The sequence below is a fragment of the Saccostrea cucullata genome, unplaced genomic scaffold, assembly GCF_032062105.1.
Source record: "Saccostrea cucullata isolate Sc308-1 unplaced genomic scaffold, CSIRO_AGI_Scuc_v1 ctg1755, whole genome shotgun sequence".
Classification (NCBI taxonomy): Eukaryota; Metazoa; Mollusca; class Bivalvia; order Ostreida; family Ostreidae; genus Saccostrea; species Saccostrea cuccullata.
In genome coordinates, this window is record NW_026920756.1 from 98,362 (window position 1) to 121,790 (window position 23,429).

The 23,429-nt window shown below is 33.4% G+C and overlaps 2 protein-coding genes and 1 pseudogene across 3 annotated transcripts; 1 reads left to right on the forward strand and 2 right to left on the reverse strand.

Moving 5' to 3' along the window:
- Positions 1 to 18,670: 18,670 nt before the first annotated feature.
- Positions 18,671 to 20,783, forward strand: LOC134256932 (uncharacterized; annotated as a pseudogene).
- LOC134256944 (uncharacterized) lies at positions 19,899 to 22,235 on the reverse strand. 2 transcript variants are annotated; one of them, XM_062739623.1, is made up of 4 exons: positions 21,691 to 22,235; positions 21,347 to 21,518; positions 21,042 to 21,190; positions 19,899 to 20,931 (listed from the first exon to the last, which is right to left on the reverse strand). In XM_062739623.1, exons 2-4 carry the CDS (start codon positions 21,505 to 21,507, stop codon positions 20,765 to 20,767), a joined length of 477 nt encoding a protein of 158 aa, XP_062595607.1. In that variant the 5' UTR covers positions 21,508 to 21,518; positions 21,691 to 22,235; the 3' UTR covers positions 19,899 to 20,764. The 2 variants fall into 2 exon arrangements, with proteins under 2 accessions (XP_062595607.1, XP_062595599.1); XM_062739615.1 differs by having other exon boundaries at positions 21,347 to 22,235.
- A 309-nt stretch (positions 22,236 to 22,544) lies between these two features.
- LOC134257002 (52 kDa repressor of the inhibitor of the protein kinase-like) lies at positions 22,545 to 23,429 on the reverse strand. The gene has a single exon (XM_062739665.1). The coding sequence runs from the start codon at positions 23,427 to 23,429 to the stop codon at positions 22,545 to 22,547; it is 885 nt and encodes a 294-aa protein (XP_062595649.1).

Genomic DNA, 23,429 nt, shown 5'->3' on the forward strand with positions numbered 1-23,429 from the left:
AGCCTTTTATTGTGAAAAATAAATATTATAATATTCATGATAATAATAAATCTGCAGTATAGTTGATAGTAGTTCAACAAAACAATACACGTAAAAAAGTTGCCGAATACTTTATAGATAGTATGCACATTATTAGTCCGAAATAGCACATACAAATACAAATGTTTATTTTATTACATGTAATTTTTTTGGCAAATATTTCAGGCAGCATCATCCAAAGTTATAGATTACATGTTTACACAAATATATATTTTGAAGCTAGTGGTAGATCGGGAAGGGGGGGGGGGGTCTTGCTAAATCGTGGAATGGAAAACGGAACGGAAAATTAGTGTCAAGCAAATATACTACATTCTAAATAAATCACAAAAAAGCAATTTTCTTGATATAAAAGTCATATATAATGAAAATTCGTCTATTTTTTTAAGCGCGTTCATAAAAAGAAATATGGTTTTGAAAAAAGCGGAAGGAAAAAGGCTATTGGTGTGTGTGTATACATGTACATGTATCTGTAAAGACATACCCCGGGTATGTTTGACATTCAGCTGATGCAGACATGTACATGTATGTAGTGAAGAATCCAGGAATCTTGTAGAAAGGAGGGCAGTTTGGGATCGGGGCAGGGGCCCACAACCACACCAAAAATTGATTTATTAAATCTTATGTATATTTTGGACACAAAAGCCCCCCCCCCCCCCTTAAATCCGCCAGCTTTGCAGTGGCATGATATGCATATCAAGAAATTCAAATATAAATAGCTGAAAAATTAAAGAAAATTCTTGCAAAATAATTCAAAACATATAATTTTTTTCTTTAATTGAAGCGACCTTAGTATAAAATTTTTACATCATTGTTCCATTCCAGGTGTGTACCAAAGTTATCCTGTTATGGTTGCCTCTAATCATAATCTTCAATTTTTTTTTTTTTGATTTCAGTTTTCTCACCATGGATCATTTAGATATCAAAATTTTGCCATCACTTTTTTCAGACACTGTATACGCTTTTAACTCAATAATTGTCATTGACCCCCCCCCCCCCCCGCCTTACACATACTTTTTGTTAATGTGATTAAGGCTGACTGGAAGTAATTGTACGTTTGATGTTACCTATAAACTTCAAAACCTACGAGGGAGGAAGGGAAAAATTAAGCAAACGAAATCTTCGAAGAAATGAGTATTTACTCATTAAAATACGGTCATTATTTGTAATCATGTAGGCTTATTGTTTCACAATAGTTTTAAGTAAACTTGTCACTTTACATACTCTCAGAGGTTCACATGTTGTCTTTTTCTATACATGTAATGTATAGTTTTGCTAAAAGTAAACGAACACTTTAAAATATGTTGACTTTTCCGAGTGCCAATTTCTCCGAGACCTCCGTGCACGGTATACGAACTTCGGGCAGCCTAAAGTTGTACGTTATGTAAAAAAAAAAATGTACTGAGAGAAAATAAGTTTGAACTTGATTAATCCCCCTTTCAAATCAAACCAGCATGGATCTTTCAGGGTAAGTTTATTATATTCTACCCCCGCCCCTCTCAAAAGCAAAATCACTGCTATTTTCCTGAATAAGAGACGGGCCATAACTAAATCCACTTGTATTTAATAATGAGGGATTAAATATGCATAATATATACCGTTTATGATAAAATTTGTGTAATTCAAGGGATTTAATCTAGCTGAAATCATATTTTCCGTTTCGATCCGCGTTTTAGCAACACCCGGAAAGGGGGGGGGTGTGCTAATTTTGTAAAAAAAAAAGAAAGAAAGACTTGTACCCATGCTAGTGGAATTCTGAAAATTTTACAATGGTCAGCGACATCCAGCAGCTTTTGACTTATCTGATCAAGCTAAAGGCTCCCCTCCCTTTCATCCGTGGATTTTCGGATTAGTAGAGAGTCATACAGATGAAACAAAACAAGTTTTACAAAACCCTCCCGAATCTTTGTTACGAAGGAAAGCAGATCGTTTTTGCAAGTTGTCAGCAATAAAAAAGTGTTTTGAATTGATGTACACAGATACGGGTAATTCAAAACCTAAATCCAGGTACATGTATATCCGTAATGTCCAATGGAATACACAATCACATTCCTTAATTTGTGATCACGAAGTTCATGTACATGTACGTAGAAAAAGTCGTATCTACTTTTTATACTTCCTCTATCTTTACCAAATATTAGTACATGTTTTTATGTAATAGTAATAATAATCTTTATTGCATATTACACCCATATGGGTCAAGCAATACAAAAAAGAAACAAAATCAATGAGAACAATGAATTATATATACAATATCCATATAGAAATTTATTCCCTAAATGTTACACCGATGTGGACCTTTTAGTTCTCAATTCTAATTATTGTTTTATAAAAGTGCAAACAGCCGGTATCACTTCAAGTTTTGGACTTAGTATATATTCAAGTTTCTGTGTAGGTGATTTGAGGTAGAATGAAGAACAATTATCTAACATAACTTTTATAAGTATATTCCTTGCTTGTATATTCAAGCTACACTGTAGAAAAAAATGTGATTCATCATCAATAGTATCACATGAAGAACATAATCTTTGTTCTCGAGGTATTTTCTTATGTCTACCAGTTTCTATATAAAATGCCACCACTTCATAACATTATGCATTTTGTACGAAAGAAAACGGTATGGCGTGAATTGGGACATACAAATGAATTACATATACAATAAGGAAATCCAATCTTCTACTTCTGGAGGAAAAGCTCGCAACTCATTTTTTTTTTCGATAATATGTTTTAACACTCTCATAAAGAGAAATACCTACTTATGGGGTGTGGGGGGGGGTTCATGGGCCATGCAATTTATGAAAGGCCCGTGCTTCCCGGGAATGGGGATTGCAGATAGTTGGTGGGTTTTTTTTTGCTCACTATATATTACATTATGCCTTTAAATTAAGAAAAGGTCTGTTTGGGGATAGGGACTACTAAACAATACATATATTACATGTTTAGTATATTCTTTAAATACAGGAAATACTCGTCTGTATTGTATTGTACATTAGCCCTCCAGATTCTTTTCGCTTACTGTGAGAATCATACATACAACACGTTCAATTGTCAGAAAAATGAAGATACAAGGAATCTGTCATCTATTTTTTAATGCTACATTCTTTACCAAGCAAGGAATTTTTGCGAAAAATAAAAACAAAAAAAAGTGTCACCAGCAACTTAAACATTTTAAACCTAATAAAATATGCAAACACTGTACTAAATACATATATTGGGAATAAATAGAGAGTTTGAGATCTTAAACTTGTACGCGTACGTGTACTTGTATATATTTTGACGTACACGTTTTTTTTTTAAATTTGCCTGTTGAGATTTTTATGTATACACCCCCCCCCCAATCCAATCCCCCTTCCAAACAAAATTTCACATTTACTGATAATTCATTATCAGTCTTAAATATCATTTTACAAACCTATTAAAACCAAAATATATTGTAAGGCATTTATAAATTATATGAACTCATTCAACACATAATGGGGGGAAGGGGGGGCATTAAAAATTTCAAGCGTTCCTCTGTCACCAAGCAGGGTATAAATGAATATATAACAGAAAACAATCAGTTTTCATGTACCTATTATATGATTAAAAGATTACTAGGCTGATACTTTTTTTTAAATCAAGATCGAAATTTCTCGCATTCTTCTTTATATGTTTTAATATCTTTATAGATTTTTGTTTATTAGCAAAATTGACAATTAGAAGGAGGAATTCTCCTGTATATACGTACATTAAATAATCATAGTCTTCCATGCTATTGTTCTAATAGATGTAAATATTAATTTTCTTGTCATTCGAGTTTTTTTTCAACTGTTTGTGCACCTTACTTACCATATTTTTGAGAATTGAACTTTTTTGTCACTAAGGACAGCCCCGGACACTCGAATTTTTCCATCAGTACATAATTTTCACTGGTAGATTTTTCTCAATTGATTTAACAGAAATAGCTGATACTATTATTTTTGAGACCTGCAATAAAATGAGAGTAAATATCCACGAGAAAAGCATTATTGAATCAACAACTTAATTTCTTCAATATATAATAAAAACTGTGTCCTAGAGAATAAGTTGAAATTTTCAGAGATTACGCTTATTGTACACGTTAAATGTATGACGTCGCGTCAAAATTCTTCGTAAAATCGCGACGCTCTGCTATAAAAGGTACTGTATTCAGCGTTATTTTTCCAATGCATACATTTAAGTCAGATATATAAATTATATATCATTTGATTCTAAAAATTCTAAGCTTTTTAAAATGTTTTGAACGGAGCAGGTCTGACATCCGGCATTTTTTTGGCCAATACCGTACTTTGTTCTTTACAATTTAACAATGTTGCCATATGTTTTTGTCACCAGATTATGGGGATTACATATATTTTCTTTGATATCAATTTCAAACACGCATTTATATGATTATATTATATAAAGAAAATTGTCGATAAAGAAATTGTCGATAAAGTTCAAAGGACAAGTACATTTAAGCAATACTTAATGGGCCCTTTTTGTGTACCATTTTACTTTAGAATATATAACTAAATCGTTCTCTATTGGTAATAGTTAGATACTAGTGGACATTTTTATTTAAATAACATGTTAAGCATCACTTAAATCAGCATGGATTTGAAACAATTGAATATCTTTTAATGCCTATAGATACCCTAAATCCGGAAAAGTTTTACCGAACCTTCTTTTAGTTTCGTTTATGTAAATCAAAGGGAATACATATTAAAATAGGTTTGTTCCCGTTTTGCACACATTTGAATTTTAGGCATAAATAAAATGTGTGCAAAATGGGAACAGATGAGATAATAACTTAAATGGTATAGTCTATACATGTACCAAAGTTGGTAGATAGGGGAAATGTGAACCTGTATAGTAGAGTAAAGGAAAAAAATAGAAATTAAACAAACTAAATTATTATGTTCATTTCGAGTCTTCATATATTTCTTTATTCTTATAACAAAATCAGATTTAAAAATTATTTGCTTTTCAAATTGTTTTTAATATGATAATTAAGTTAGTATAATATTTGAAAAAAAAACTCAACTTCTCCATTAAATATTCATATACATTAAATAAAAATGTATTCTTCCTGTTCATGATAAAAAGGTAAAATACAGGTAAACCCAGGTAAAACCTAACCAGACACCAGACTATAATTGTTATCAAAACACATTTTACACCTATTGTTCTATACCTTATCATCAATTTAAATGTGTGTAAAACGGGAACACACCATTTAAATCGACACTTGAACAATCTGATGGCGGATCATAGTTGGGCGCGTTTGTGGAATATAACTTTTTGCGCCAATCCTGTTTTGTTTAAATATTGAATGAAATTGTGTAGGTGTGTTTCCGTTTGCACACATTTAATAATTAGGTATAGAACAATAGGTGTGAAGTGTGTTTTGATAGCAATTAAAGTCTGATTTTTGGTTTGGATTAACCTGCCTTTACCTGTGAATACCCAATTTACCTTAATATATTATTAAGAGGTTTCATACAATTTTATAAGCATTTTATTAAAATTGTACATATATTTATCGGAAAATATTGATTTTATTGAATATTTTATTAAAAAAGAATACTTTTCAATCTTGATAAAATTCTAAATGAATTAAAGATATAACAAACAAGAGGTCTAGGGGCCACCTCGCTCACCTGAGCAAGTTGGAATCATATCAGAACTGAAAAGTTTACTAAGGGGAGGGGGGGGGCTTGAATTTTAATACTACTTGAGAATGCCTTCATATATATATAAACATATGACTCTGCTGTTCTTGATAAAAAGATTTTTAAAAACATTTTTTCCTATATACAACTTCGTAATACTTAATTCAAATTTTTTCCCCATTGTTTCCCTCCCTACCCCTGTGGGCCATGATTTGGAAGAAATTTAAATCCTCAATACATGAGGATGCTTGCATGTCAATATGACTAAACATAGCTTTTCTGTTCTAGGGATTTTTCCAATATTTTTTCTATGTAAATCTTTGATCCACCATTGTGGACCCATCCTAACCTTGGGGGTTATGATTTGAACAAACTTGAATCTACACTACCTGAAAATGCTTCCAGATAAAAACTCCTAAAACTACTCATGGCTTTGCTATTCGCGAGAAGAATTTTAAAAATATATTTTAATGTAAACCTTGAATCCTCCATTGTGGCCCCACCCTATCCCTGGAGGTTATGATTTGAACAAACGTAAATCTACACTACCTGAGGATGATGCCATTTAAATATTACTAATCATATCATAGCTTTGGAGTACTTGAGAAGAAGATTTTAAAAGATGTTTCTTATATATTCCTATGTAATACTTTGATCGGCCATTGTGACCCGACCCTAGCCCCAGGGGTCATGATTTGAACAAACTTGAATCTACACTACCAGAGAATGCTTCTATATGAGTTTCATCTTTCTTGTCCCTATGAATCGTGAGAAGAAGATTTCATAAAAAAATTCCTATATACTCCTATGTAAAACTTTGATTGGCCATTGTAGCCCCACCCTCCCCCTGGGGGTCATGATTTGAATAAACTTGAATCTACACTACCTGAGGATGCTTCCTCATGAGTTTCATCTTTCCTGGCCCAGTGGTTCTTGAGAAGAAGATTTTTAAAGATCTTTCCTGTATACTCCAAGTAAAACTTTGATCGGCCATTGTGGCCCTACTAGCCCCGGGAGTCATGATTCGAACAAACTTGAATCTACACCACCTGAGGATACTTCCACACGAGGTTCATCTTTTCTGGCCCAGTGGTTCTTAAGAAGAATATTTAAAATTTTTTTTTGCCTAGATATTCCTATGTAAAACTTTGATCGACCACCGGGGCCCATCCTAGTCCTGGGGGTCATGATTCGAACAAACTTGAATCTACACTATCTAAAGATGCTTCCACTTGAGTTTCATCTCTCCTGAACCAGTGGTTCTTGAGAAGAAGATTTTATAAAAAAAAAAATCATATATACTTCTATGTAAAATTTTGATCGGCCATTGTGGCCCCACCCTAGCTCCAGGGAGCATAATTTGAACAAAATTGAATCTTCTCTACCTGAGGATGCTTTCACATGAGTTTCTTTTTTCCTGGCCCAGTGGTTCTTGAGAAGACGATTTTTTTTAAAAATGCTATTAATTTTTCTATATTAAGAAGAAGATAAAAATGTAAAAAGTTTTACGACGACGACTTCGCCGACCACGACGAAAGACGACGGACAAATTTTGATCAGAAAAGCTCACATGAGCCTTGGCTCAGATGAGCTCATAATAAAGAAAATGGAGAATAAAAATTGGTTTGAAAATTAATGCCCAAGCCAAGAAGATGTTCAAATCATCAGAATTATATTAATAAATGAATGTTCAATTCATAAACTTGGTATTTTTTCTCTTATTTTTTCACTATAAGTTCACCTTTCACCTACTTACCAAGTATGGGATAGACTATAGTAAGTAAGTATTTATCTCAGCTGGTCAAATTCCTGTTTTGCACACATTTTTAATTACCTGCAAGTCAAATATGTGCAAAACGGGAACACACCGTTGTATAGTTGCCTGTAGCTAAAATGATTAAAGTAAACAATTGGTACTCTTGCACTTTGTCATGTTAATGACCAAGCTTATGGGATGTTGATCCAAACTGCCCTTCTAATTGACAACAAAATTTTCTTTAAATTTTAAACATTACATTTAATAGATCAAAATATATAAAATAAACTGGATAACTGTCAGTGTTCAGCTGGGCGATGACGCGCACGGGTGTCCTTAATACGGATAAAACTGGTCTCCGGACTGGTATGGAAATCTTTCCTCCTGTCCTACTGTCGTGCAGGCATACACACACATACACACACAATGCAAAGGTAAACGTCTTGTGCTCAAAACTTCAGATGTGGCCGTGTCTGCTACAGGGACATCTACACACACAGGATGAGGACCTGTTAATTACGCATGCACAATATAATGTCAAGGTAGACATATACTTTACACATTGTAAGTTAAAGCTGTGCATACACATGTACATATGGCGTACAAATAGCATTAAGATGCTTAACTACAGTATTATACCTTTACTTTACACTTTGTTACAAATATAACAGAACAATAGACATACTAAAAGACACGAACGGGACAACGTACAATCATTACTCGAACACTTTTGACGAACTGTACATATAAATAACGTATAAAGAAATATAAAAGATAATAAATCTCAAATAGCAAAACAGTTAAGGCTGACTTTGTTGAGAAATTCCGAAACTGGTTGTTTTAAGATATTTACAGTATTTACATTTCAATGAACAATAAAAACAAGGCTTACCTCAGAAAAGTAGGACACTACATATTGACAATAACAACTAAACTATGGTGAAGTCTGCCATGACTATTTTATTGCAAAAAATGTACCAAGATCTAGCGAAGTATAAGAACGTCCTTCTCTATCAGGACTGCCGTGTCCAACTGCCGCACGGACTCAAACTTACTTTCAAGGTCCAGTGATTTGAAGCCTAAAAAGGGTTAAATATGTACATAGTGGAAAACGGAGGCTCACCACAGGGTAATAGTATTTTGCCTGCGTGTTCAAATGTAGCAATTCAAATAAATTTAGATTTTAATGTGACACACTTCAATACCTGTTTCATTGTCTTGCATGAAGGTTATAAATGTTTGACACTTTCATGAACGACACTAAACTCTCTGAACCCTCCGGTGTTCTTAAAAACAAATACATGTACATACAAATATCTCTAAGAGACACGACGTTGACTTACTGACACAAAACCTGCCTATGTTTTACAGTCAGCACCTTTAAAGGAATGTTTACCTGGCTATAGCTCACGTGACTATCAGTTTTCTAAATAAATTATTCCACACATGGGTTCAACATGGGCCCTACAGGTAAATAGCTCTCACTTGCTATAGGAAAAACACTGTACTTTTAATACATTTTTGATATTTTAAGTACCAGCCAAATCGTGTGCAAATGTCATACTTTCACACAGATTTTATAAATGTATTATGCGTCTTTTATCATTTGCACAAGTTTGCACAACGTTAGGCTTATAGTAAACAAGAGCTTTGAAATGAATGGTCGTTCTCGATTTACTACAGAAAACCACAAATGTCGGCTGACCCCTACCACATTGTATAGTTTTGTTCTTTGTATGTTCATGAATTTCAGCGGTACAATTTGTTGAATCGTATGGTTTAGATATAAATTGATGATTTGAGATGAAAAATTTTGCCTAATTTGATTTTTTATTTTTTCACATTTTACCGGGGCCCATAAGTGCACTCGTTCTTTAGCGTTTAATTTCTTACCCGTATTTGCACTAATTAGTCTTTATATACCTTTCTTAACATGTTTTTATCTCTTAACATAGGTAATAACTCTGATAAAAATATTTTAACAGTTTTCAAGTATAAGACATTCGCTTCGAAAAAAAATATAATAAAAATAGTAAAGACTTGATTTCCTGAAAAAGATATGTGTTGCATCTGTGAAATATTAAAGGATCACTGATATAATTAAGGTAATAAGAAGGATGTAGAGATAACAAAAATATCCAATCTCAAAGTCCATAAAACAATACAAAATAGGAGTAGAGCAAACACGGACCTCCGAATCATCAGAGGTGGGATCAGGTGCCATCGAGGAGTGAGCATCCTCTGCTGAACTGTCAAATCCGCCGTGTGCTCCTTGTCATGATCAGGAAATAACGGAAAAATCCGTAGTAAATTCAGTGTATAAATAATGGACTAACATTTGGTATGAAAAACATCAGTCAGCACTTGACTCAATGATAAATTGTATTTGCTTACAAGGTCATTGTATCGATCATAGAACTTATGAAATGATGACTTTTAAAAGAGACTGCTGATATTCTTGTTTCATCAACTTCCTTGTCAATAATTGACCTTGTTTTAGAAATGTTATATACGTAGTCAATGCTCTTTCGTAACGAATCACACTGAGATATATATATTCCGTATGCAGATGATGAAGGCATTTTGCTGCATAAGTAAGGGAAGTTGACGATAGAAAAGTTAAAGTCATCACGTTTATCACATAGCTTGGTGGTAAGATTACCATTAAGGTCTTTTTCAAGTAAAATATCCAAGTATGAAACATACACAGCTAGGATAAGGCTGCCCGGAAAATATCAAACTGTTCAAAATGTAATATCTTCTCTAAACTAACTAGATATTACGTCTTAAGAGGCCGTCCACCGAAAAACCAGGCAATAGGTGGCACATGGCATGTCATGGATTTTAATTAATTTTGGCATGTAGATTTCTTTAAGCAAGTGTTTACACATGACAACATCAAAAAATTTTTTAGTGGTCCTCTAGTCCTATTTTTGGTAAATGTCTAATTTTAAGTACAAAAAGGTCAACATTAGGGTATAAAAAATACTACGTTTTTATTTTGTTTTATATGTAACAGATATTCAAAAGCTAGATGTGTCAATCATTATTATTAATAGGAAAGACTCTTATCTTTTATTTTAAAATGAATAAGACTCCAAATTGTATTTCTTTAGAAAAAAATAACGTGGTCCAAAATTGAGTTTAGCAAGTGACGTTTTGAATTCAGTATCCGATTTTTGATACGTTATAAATTTCAATACATTATTATGACAGAATTTTTTCCTCATGTTATTATGAATACAAAGTACAAACTTTTGAGTCACTTCATAAAATTGGTGGGAACAGGCATATTGAGGGAAATAAAAGGAGTCAAATTCACCTATTATCTCGATTTTTCCCAAATTAAACCGATCCCGATCGGAATTATATAAAGAAGAAAATACTATAACTGTATCGTTAAATTTGGCTCTTTTGTTGTTATATAGTTCAAAATTTACTAAATTTATTTTTATACATGTCTTATAGGTGGCAGTTGCCTTTAATTTGATAACTTTAAAAATTTTGAATTTTTTTTTATCGGGATCGGTTTTATTTCAATCGGGTGTGGTTTTAGGAATATTTCCTAAACATGGTTTTTCATTTTAATTTACCAGAGAAATAATATGCCTATCTTTTGTTTCTTCTCTGTCAGTAAAATGTTTTAAAAGATTTTGTCCATATATTCAAATGTATACGTATATATTTAAATTCCTCATGTCTTTTAGGTACATGATTACAGTGTGCATGTAAAACATCTTTGATTTCTTGATACTCGGTATTTCAAAAAGACATTAGTGTTTGTACATGCATTATGCAGCAACTGAGAGAAGACAGCTTAGCTTTATTAAATATCTTTATTTCTAAGTAATTTTTTTCTTTCATTAATGTTTTCTGAGGAATTAATAAGGAGTTAAATTCTGTTAGTGGCGCACGTACCTACAGTGTAAATACAGAAAATATTTTTATGTGTATAGTCTCTTGTTTATCCAAGTTTTTTCAACCCGTCATCTGTTAATCCGTTCCCCTATATATTCCTCTTTTACAAAATTTTATTTTATGTAAATAAAAAAGTTCTTTTATATGCATCATTATTTAAAAGCCCATAAATCGCAAGCAAAAAGCAGGGGTGTGTGTGTATAAGGGGGGGGGGGGCATCATGGCATCATTTTTTTCAAAAAGCTGATTTCATGAGTATAATAAAACATTTTAGAATAAGCCAACATAGCCACATATTTTAACTCTATATTAAACGTGAGTATGTAATTATTTCGATCTCCAAATTATAAAAAAAAAATAATTAAAAAAAAGATAGGAACGTTTCACTGAACCATCTTCCGTTTTAGTGCCAAATTGAAGTGGGAAGTTCAGCAGTAATCTTGCGTAATAAATATTATTGTAATTTATTTTTCAGGCTTTTTTTTTCATATTTTTAATCTTACCGCTGCTTGTTTATTTTTATTTGACTGCAAAGATAAATATATTAAAGATTTTACAAAAAACATGTATCATGAAGTAAACATCTCAACTTCGTTAAATTAATTATGCTAAATCTAAAATATTAACGATTCCTTGATAATCAGAAAAAAAAACTTCATCACATCCCAATTACATAAGAAATGTACGGTATAAACAAATAAAAAATAACTAGTTTTGCGCATATCCTAGTATTAAAAACATGTATAAGAAGATATAAAAACATTATTTAACATTTTGGATAATGCTCTGTGTAGAGTAATTGATCAAAAAAGGAGAAGTTACTTATTTTTAATTATTTTTCTTTGGACATTTACGCAAAGAATTAATAAACTTTTCTGGAAGTCTTGTAACTATTTGATTGTGACGCAGTATCAATGGAAACGTGGATTCAACCTGAATAATACAGCCCGTTTTTATCCAAATATTACGTTTGAAGGCGTAAATTAGTTCTATTTTGCAAATAAAGTAGTTATTTTTTGTTTAATAATTTTCTTTAGTGTGTCGATTCTAAATATTTCTCTAGGATTCCGATATTTAGGTGTGTTTCAGATTTACCGATGCCACGGGAGATAACTCTTGCACTGCAAAATTTCATAAAAACGTCTACATATTTTGCCAGAAAACTAATTCAAAAGTGTTTTTCCCACCGATTTTATTTTTGAAACTGAAAGATGAAAAATTTCTAGATTTAGTACAACGTGAATTATAGTCTTGTTAAAAATGTATTGGAAGTTACAGTTCTTTGTTTCTGACCTAAATTCAATGGTTTATATAGGGGAACTCGATAACACGAAAGTAACGGATATTTTACTAAATAAGTAATTTTCAAACAAATCTTCGATTACATTATTCCATTTGAACTACATTGATATTGTTTTCAATAAAATATCAAATATTCCTCACATTCGATGTGCCGCCTATCAATACAATACTGCCTGGTTTTTCGGTGGACAGCCTCTTAATAGAATATGACGTCAAGTCACTGCATACTTGAGCTGACATGACGGGGAAGGTGTCATTAATATAACATGGCATGTAGATTTATTTTGGGGGTTTGTTTAATTCAGGTGTAAGGATTGTTTGTAAGCTCGTGTGTGCTGTAATGATGTTAAACATTTGAAATTTAAATATCCCGATTCCTTTTGCTTGTCCGATATGCACATATTCAAACAATAGCAAAAAATTGTATGTGAAACAGTCCCCTTAACGTCCGTAGACAGAGTTTAAATCTATGAATCGTGTTTATATTGGACTGGCACAAGTGATAAACAAGGACAAATTGAAGATATTAAGTGTGAATCTACAAGGGAAGCGTGTCCTCTAATTGAATTTTGCTGGGGGATTGTGTGTAGTTCATCCATTTTTGTAAAAATCGCAATATAGAAGGGAAAATACCCTATCAAACAAGGATAACATATTAAAATTAAAATCTAGATCAAAATAAAATGTATTTTCAATGCAATTTAAGCCTTCGGACAGCCTTATCGTAACTGAGTATGTGTCAGACTCTTTGGTATCTTCTATCTCAAGCTCACCAAAATACTGTATACAGTAATTTTAGTACAGGGCGAATTTAAAACGGGGCAAATTAAAAGAAAACAGTTTAATTACTTTTTAAAAAAATATGACTGGGCGAATTTAAAACGGGGCAAAATTGTTTGTAAGATTGAAAAGGCGAAAATAAGACGGGGTGAAAAAAACCCTGCATACATGTATCGTGTCGATGTAGGAATGGAAATTAATATTGTTAATTGACAATCCGTCGTCGATGTATTTAAAGAGTCGAGTTGAAGGCCAAACCAGGTGTTTTCTTCTTTTCACGCATAAGATTTTGCACATATTCTGCTTCATTGCCTGACGTCACGGCGTCAGGCTGTATAAGGATTGATAATTGCTTGATCCGAAACTAATAGATCATACCCAGAGAGCTAGATTTTGTGCAAGCTGATTTACATTGGAAATCTTTTACCTGCATTTTAAAAGAAACTTTTTTCCAGGGAAACAATGATTTTACTGATGCAAAATAATGCAGTATTTACTTTGTTTACTCTGTTTGCATGAAACAGATTATTCCATGTGATTTACCGTTTCAACGTGTCCGTGTATCTTTTTTTCTGCATTTCTATACTACTGGATCAGTCCATTTATGTTCTACAAAAGGGGTGAATCGCTCTTTTCGCGCCAAATGTCACGAGTAAGCGATCTTCGCGCCTTTTCTTGGATTGTTCTATTGTATGAATGGGGGTGCTAACTTCCATGGAATTAAATAAAGTTGTTATTGTAACCTCCATCTTCTTATGATTCAGAAATTCTATCTACAAATTATATCTTATTCCTTAAAACAACATATGAATCGTATGTATCAGAATATGGACATGTAAAACAAATGAAATAATTTCTCTAATTTGTTTCCCCTCTGTTGGTTTATTCTATATTTTGATGGACTAGTCCAATCACCACAAACGATCGACGCAGTTCAACCAGGTTCCAGACGATTTGACGAAAGAAATTACCTGTGCGAAATCTTGGATTTCTTTTCCATAAAGGCCTAGATGTTGGATTTACCTATTTCGTTCTCAAAAAATTATAGTACCCACGTTTCAGAAAAAAAAGATCAATGAACACAAACTACTACTGTTTACTTCATTGGAGAAAATGCTTTCCTACAACATATGTATTTAGTTATATCCATTCTCTAAAATGTTCACGATGAATGATTTGACAACAGATTTCAGAATAGGTGTAGCTTTAAATTTAGATCCAGGGGTAGATCACACAGGCACTTGTTTCTGTAATAAATTTTTGACCCATAGTATAATAATAACATACTATGGGTCAAAAATTTATTACAGAAACAAGTGCCTGTGGTAGATCAATCTACTTGCAGAAAAGGCAATCGCATCATCTCGGGTCTTTTCGTCAGAGGTCAAACTCAAATGTATCGACATCATCGGATGTTAAAAATTTATACATTTCCTGTTCATAGTGAAAACGGAGTTAGAAGTCCCTTCTATAGTATATTTTAGATAATATCATTACATTGAATAAAGTTAACTCCATTTTCCACAGAAAATAGGTCTATATACATCATCCATGCTTTGTGAAAAGGGGGGGGGGTGTCATGGCGTATAAATTAACAATACATTTGTGCTCTCCTTCCCTAGATAAGGCCCGAGGAGTGGGACCGAAAAGTTGCGATTGGCAGAAAACCCACATACATGAACCATTCTGTTAACAACTCTTCAGAATGCAGCAAAGGCACAAGTTAAATGATTATTTTTACAAGGTTCTCAAATAAAAAGACATATTTCAAACACAAACAAGAGGCCCAGGGGACACATTGCTCACCTGAGCAATTGGCTAGGAAAAAGCACACATCAGATCAGAACTGAAAGTTTACTGAGGATTGGGGCTTGAATTTTAACCCCCAGGGGATCATGATTTGAACAAAGCTTGAATCCACACTACCTAAAGATGATTCCCTTTAAATAACACTAAGCACTGCTCTCAAGTACTAGAAAAGAAGACTTTAGAAGGTTTCCCTAAATATTCCTATGTAAAACTTTTATCGGCCATTTGGCCCCACCCTATGATTTGAACAAACTTGAATCTACACTACCTGAGGATGATTTCAAATGAGTTTCATCTTTCCTGGCCCAGTGGTTCTTGAGAAGATTTTTCATATATATTCCTATGTAAAACTTTTGGCTCCATCCTACACCTGGGGTTCATGATTTGAACAAACTTGAATCTACACTACCTAAGGATGATTTCATATGATCGTCATCTTTCCTGGCCCAGTGGTTCTTGAGAAGAAAATTTTTAAAGATTTTTCCTATATATGTAAAACTTTGATCGGCCATTTTGGCCCCACCCTACCTCCGGGGGTCATGATTTGAACAAACTTGAATCTACACTACCTGAGGATGATTCCACATGAGTTTCATCTTTTCTGGCCCAGTGGTTCTTAAGAAGAACATTTTTAAAGATTTTTCCTATATATTCCTATGTAAAACTTTGATCGGCCATTTTTGCCCCACCCTACCCCTGGGGGTCATGATTTGAACAAACTTGAATCTACACTACCTGAGGATGATTCCACATGTGTTTCATCTTTTCTGGCCCAGTGGTTCATGAGAAGATTTTTTTAAAATGCCATTATTTTTTCTATAATTCATTATTATCTCCCCTTGGAAAAGGGCGTGGCCCTTCAAATGAACAAACTTGAATCCCCTTTACCCAAGGCTACTGTAGCAAGTTTGGTTGAAATTGGCCCAGTGGTTATTGAGAAGAAGATGAAAATGTGAAAAGTTTACGACAACGACGCCAACGACTACGACAACGACAGACAACGGACAAATTTTGATCAGAAAAGCTCACTTGAGCCTTTGGCTCAGGTGAGCTAAAAAGTATTGCTCAAAAGTTTATCACTTCTCTTACAGATATTGATTGATTACGTCAGGCAAACTTTTTGAAAAGCTGTTACTTGTATGAATATAAAAATACGTCTGGTAATAACGGGATGCAATTTGTACCCATGGTCTAATTATTCTAGATTCCTTATTATACATGAGGAATTAATTATTGCGTAATCAAGCATCACTAGGGAAATATAATTACTTGTTTCTATTTTCATGATGCTGAAATCCATGTTTATTCTAATTATCAACCGTCCATTCACGAATTATTGTTCTCAGGATTTGACGTGAAAATCGTGAAAAATCGCGATAATAAGTTATCGCAAAAATAGGGAATCTACAGTATTTCTATATATATTTTCTATTCCCCCCTTATTTTTCGACAATCACTGGGTCGATGTTTTCATACAATTTATTTTCTTCATACAATATACATAGATCCTTCAGAATATTTTATAGAAATTGGTCGCATTTACACAAAACAAAAACTGAAGACGAAAGTGGGCACTCAGTATACACTGTCGAGGCTATCATATAATCTCAATATCGATTTCATCAGGTTTTTTGTATATTTTATACAAAATGAAGTTGTTCAAATCCAATTAAAGAAAATACAGCTAAAACTAGATTCTTAACATTGTGCAAAACCAGATCATGATTAAAATAATATTCTAAGTGAGAAATTCATGTACAAGTTACAATATTAATTCCAAGTCTTAAACAAATCAAGCCAATTATACATATTTAATGTTTCTCATATATTTTTATAAGCGGGAGTGGTATTGGGCGTAGGTTGAATAAGGACTTAAGATGTACGGGGGTACATAGACATAATATATTCAATGTTCTTGAAAATTGTGAATTCTTAAATATATATCTCATACTGATAATATTGGGGCGATTTATATATAATGGTCGATAAAGTCTGTCGGCGCACGAAATCCAGAATAATTTACACATATCACTATTACATTTGCTTTTATTCCTTTGGTACGATGTAAAAAAAAAATAAACTCAAATTTAAATCAGTGAAAATATAATTAAAGTCTTAATAGCATGTCAAAAAAGAAGGTATGGTTTTCATACAAAGTTTGCCCTGTGATTTTTTAAAAGATGAAACTGGTGTAAAAGTTGAAAACTCATGCTTTTTAAATAATTGAAATTCAATGCAGAAAAATCATACAAGTCATTTTTCTCAGATGTGTTTTTAAATGCTGATTATGACGTCATAAACATGTGCATTTTCCCGTATTTTCTTAAAAAATTGCAGAAGACACAAATTTCAATGGAATTTTCTTTCAGATAACATTGTCCACAGGCATCGCCCACAAAGATCTTGAGATATGTGATTTGTTATTGACTTTTGCACAATATATCAAAAAATTAACGTGGGCGACGGCTGTGGACACTGTTTTCTAAAGGAAAATCACCCTTGAAATGTGCCATTTTGAGGCTTTTTCTGTTGAAAATAGAGAAATGCTTCATATTAATGACGTCATATTTGCAGAATGGTAAACATTCATGCCATATTCTTTCCTGATTTATCAGAGACATTTATTTAACTAATATTTAAGCCAGTTTCAAAACTTTTTGATGTCATTACATTTTTAGGGCGCAAAAAAGCTAAAACCATACCTTCTCCTTTCTATATAAATAGCATAAGCAACAGATGATTTGTGTCAGGATTTATAAAGTGTTACTGGAATCGAGTTTGATGAAAATGGCGTCGTTAAACGCTTATCAGGCGCACAAAGATGTAATAAATTGTAACGAATACAGTTTATTACATCAAAGACGGGAAAAAAGTACTTAAGTTACAGTACATACTTGATTCTTAGAGATATGTTTTAAATGGTATGACATTCAATGATAGTTATTCCTATATACGGAAAATAATTGCAGCATGTGAAAAAAAAAAATGTTTGTTTAATATACGCATTCGGGAATGTTCTGGGTCACGAACTACGACAAAGTATGGGTATTCTCTGGTGCATACAATATAACTTAATCTGTTGGCTAATTTCTAAATTTGACCGATTGAAAATTAAATCTTCTAAAAAAAAACGGACAGTATTCAATTAAAATAAGTCCCTTAGTCAAAAGTGGGTTTTCACTTTAAAGGGTATATGCAATGCCCACTGTAATAATTTCTGTTTGTTACGATCGCCACAAAATGACCACAGCAAAAAACCGCATCGAAATCCGCGCGGTATTAACAGAGTTATTCCGCTTGTAAAATGTCTATTTTTACCTGCACCAGAAATCTAATTAAGAGAAAATAGAAACAGTCGAAAACGAGGCTCTGTTGTTGTGACGTCACTACGAGGACGATGGCGGCGAATACGGATAGCGATTCTAGCGTTTATAGTGAAGAAAACAGCGATGGGGAGGTTGGTTCATCAAGTTTTGAGGAACCGATCGATGAGATGACCAATTTGGGCACACAACCGTATCTTTTTGAGCCTGAAGCGAGTTCAGACGAGGAATCAGCGGCAGGAAGTTCCCCGGAAGCCACAGATCAAGATCGACTTGGGAACAATGACTGGTAGTTATCTATCCTATATTTGTTACTAATGGGCTTTTATTTTATTATTTAAATTGTTGAAGTAAGGCTATATGTTCATGATCAATTATAGATATAAATATCCTGTTATGTTTACTACGATAACTGTATATATTCATTGAATCTAGGTGTGCGGTTTGATTTTACATGGCTTCCTACAGAAGTCTAGCAATTATATCGCTAAATATTAAAAGGGGCCTATGGAAACTATTCATCCGATAAAATTAAAGTATCTAAGGATAGTGAACTTTTCATTAGAATATTTTATCATGGTTTCTAACTTGTAAAAATCACAAATTCCTATTGTACATAGCATACACGTATACATCAGAGCTCTGTTCTGGCAGCCCTCTGTTTTACACAAACTAAAATAAGAACACCTTTTTCTTACATTCAATTTGAATTTTGTAATGCAACATGTCTTTCAGAATTAAAAAATATTTATTGAATTTTAAATGGATAATTTATTGTACCAGTTATCACAAATTTTGGTCAAGGTTTTTGTAAGCAAATTCTTTTGAGAACATGTCAGTTGTTACAAGTATGGTATGTTTACCCCCACCCCAAAGTTCATGACTGAACTAACTTTGATTAACATATTCAGATCACAAGTAATTTATTATTTCAAAGTTGAAACATTTCACTCTCCTATTAGAATTACAGACTGATATCTTTTTAGGTGCAACTGTGGTCGCTGCCCCCCAATGACTACTATTGCCGAGTCTGTGTGCTGCCAGGAAATTCCTCAAGTAATGACTGTACTTGAGGAGGATCCCGGGAAGCCATGCATCACAGAGCATAATGGTTTCCAACCAGTCTGTCTCCATCCATCAGTTCTACGTACTGCATACTATGTGTATCGACAACAATATGAAGAACTCCCCGAAACCAATCGGTTAGTGTCATTGTCATTTGAAATGCAGATTATAATTTGAATATTGTTCACTACAAAAATATATAGATTTTTAAATTGATTGAAGACAAAAAATGAAGTCAGGTTTCATCAGTTCAAGAATTTTTAATGAATGAGACAACATTAAAATATATAAACAATATTCCATGAGATCAAGAGTAAAATCTTTATATATAGATGTATATCATGCCTGCATGAATTGTAGATTCCATAGATCAAAAACCGATTTGCATATACATGTATATCAAACAAAGTACCATTAAAGGTCAAAACGAAACATACAAAATTCACAACTTGTAAGTTATGCAAGAACAAAACAATAACAAAGAAATAATTCAACACCCCCTACAAGTTTTACATAAGTAAAAAGTCAAAAACAATGCAAGAATAATATATCTTAATCTATAGCCAAAAGGCAAGTACTTGACCTTGAATGAACAGCAAAATTAATCAAAAACTAAGGTTTAACTGAAAAAGCATACACAAAACAAACAAACAGACAAGATAACAAAAATAAAAATAATTTTTTAAAAAATCATAACAACAGACATCAACAATATGAAATAACTGAAAATTCATAAACAAAACTGACAAGACGACAATAGTCTATAAAAAAAGTAGTCAAAACAGGGAATAAAAAATTAACTTAAAATGCATAAACAACAACAGTAAAAGTCAATAACAATCTTTAACATACATATGCCCTAACACACTTAGATATAATTACAAAAATATAATGAAAGGAATAGTGGATTTTTTTCATTAAAAATGTTTTAATCTTGTAATATTTTACAGGTGAATGCGTTACATAGGCTACAGGCAACTGGCCAGATGGTGCTGGGGATGGTTGGGGAGACAAGTACGGGTACCACTTCCTGCTTGTGCAGTCCAGAAAATCCGGGACACGTATCCAGAGGAAGATGGTGTATACCAAGGATTCGGCATGGCCTAATTCCTACGGAACCTTGTAAGCAGCTGACCCACCGCATCGTCTTTCTCGGGGTGTACATACTGGTCGCACAGTGGCGGTGGTGCAACTCCAGGGTCCCCACACTGTGGCATCTTCATGTTGCTGGCCCTTGTCTTAGCAGCATTTGTCAGAACATTGACATACTCTGAAAAAGAATTGATGTCCATTCAGTCTAAATGACCATATTTTAAACCTAAATATCTGTATGTATATATTTATCTCTGATATTACAATGAAGATATAAAATAAATTTACCATAAGTACTTTGCGTCTTGACCTTCTTCACAGTGTAGTCCCCCTGTTTGTGCTTTGGAAATACAATGCTGTATTGAAGATTCCCCTCTCTTGTTGCTGCCTGATCCTTACTGGAATTCTCATTGAAGTGAAGTGCTGCTAAGGCCAAGCTATAATTGAAAACAATTTGTTTAATAATTTATTTATGTAAATCATATTATCATAAATCATATTATTTCCCGTATGTCACTGTCTCTTTATAATGACTGTGTACAGTAGGAAATATAAATGGTAAAAGTATTCTTCAATAAGCAAGACAAACATACCGACTTTGCATTCCAAAGTAGGAGAACTTATACATCTTGGGCGCAAACTGATTGATTACTGAATGGAATGCCTCTACACTGGAGGTTTGAAATGATGATGAGAGCATGGGGATGTCCTTCTTCATCTGCCTGCTATTGACAATCGCTTCTAATTTCTCCATCACTTTGGTTCCTGAAAGATACAAAAATGTTTTAATTCTAAAAATTTTGAAATTTAAAATATGAAAAAAAAATTGGTATTTTTATTTTAATTTTATACATGTCGCACTAAGTCATCCCCCCAATTTAATTTTGTTCCATTATAGTAAATGTAGGAACTTGCATGATTGTATAAGGGATCTTACCTGGTCTTAACCACCTTTTCCGTCTAGATGCTGGGTCAAGGTCCCCATGTTCACACCATTGAATTTTCAAATTTCACTTTAAATATTTTATGTACATTTGAATGTTCTGCGTATAAGAGTTATCGCACTTGCATTATCCATATAAAGTTTTTGCGTGTTCAAATTACGAGAGGCATTAAAAAAATGAAAACATTAAGTAAATGCACAATGAAAATCGTGCGCGGTAAAATTCGGGACCCAGTCGTACAGATAGCGTCGCTTTTCAGTTCCTTTTAGGACCCTCTCAAAAGTACATGTGTGTTGGATAGCTTTAAATTATTTTAAGACGCCTCCACCCCACCACCTTTTCCCGTTTTTGGAAGCCCAATGTCTATATCTTCTTTTCTTTGTTTTAAATGTGTGTTACGTAGTTTACGGTTTCAGGCCACAAGAAGGTTTCATATATCATGTAATCAATAACGCAACATATTATGTATTCACTCTTGCCACATTAATCATTTTCATGATTCAGTTGCATTCTGTTGTGAATTTTTGATACAGATAATAAGTAGCGAAGCCCCCGGAAGCTCCTGGATTTTACATAAAATCTAAGTCATTTTCCTGCATAAGAAATCACACTTGATCTTTTTTTTCAGAAATTATTCGTAGTTAAGTTAATGCCTTCATGGATACTTCAAGAAGAAAACGATAATATACGGATGTATTTGTATCCGCTTTTATTTCAAACTTTCAATAAAAAAATACTAAACTTACATCAAATATTGGAAAAGAACAATGAAAGCATCAATAATGAAACTTATGATTTAATTCAAATGTGTAACAAATAATTCAGTACAAAACAATGAGTTGACAATTTACTGACTTTCTTTATTGTTAAACAAAAAGACAAGGCGTCTGCTTTTGCCCTGAGCAAATTCCTTCACAACAGCCTCGTAGTCAACAGGCATGTCCTTGTGGGCATGAAGCATAGCTAACGCTGATAATCGCTCTGTGGACATAGTTGATCGCATGTAACTTTTTACGCGTCTCATTACGCTAAAAGAGCGTTCTGCTGAAGCCGTAGAAACAGGCATGGAAATTAATACAGACAATACTGTGAATATATTTGGATAAAGATCAGGATTTACCGAATGGAGTGTATCTTGCAGAGATGAAGGCATGTTTTCTTCATCTTCTAATGACCATCTTGTGATCCACCTCTTTACCTCTGTGTGAAATACAGCCATTGAAACGGGTATGTCAGCTTTAAAAGCTTCATACAGGGCATTAACTCTGTTGTCAGTGAGCTGTCCAAGGTTGGAAGGTATAAGGTACTGAGCTATGAACCTCTCGCTGCATCCAAGAAGACGATCATCAAGCTCCTGCAATACATGGTCATAAAAAGGAAAGAAGACAGATCTTTTCCAATAAACATCTATCGAGTTTGCAGGAGTGTTAGCACGAAGTGTTTGACGATGAGCACATCTAGGAGATGAAGGTTCTACATCAATTGTAGCAGCAAAGTCCACAGCCGATGCATACAAGGCATCCCACACCATGTCGTCATTACGCTCGTTTTGAATGACTGCATAGACTGCCTTTGTCTCCTTCATTGCCTCAATAAGATCAGAGTCCTTGGCCTGAAGCAATTCTGACAGGGGTGCTAGTATTTGTAAAACATGCTCGCAGACAACTAGAGGGAGAATGAAATCAAATCTCTCAATGGAACATACATATGTACGAGCCTTTGCATCCGACAT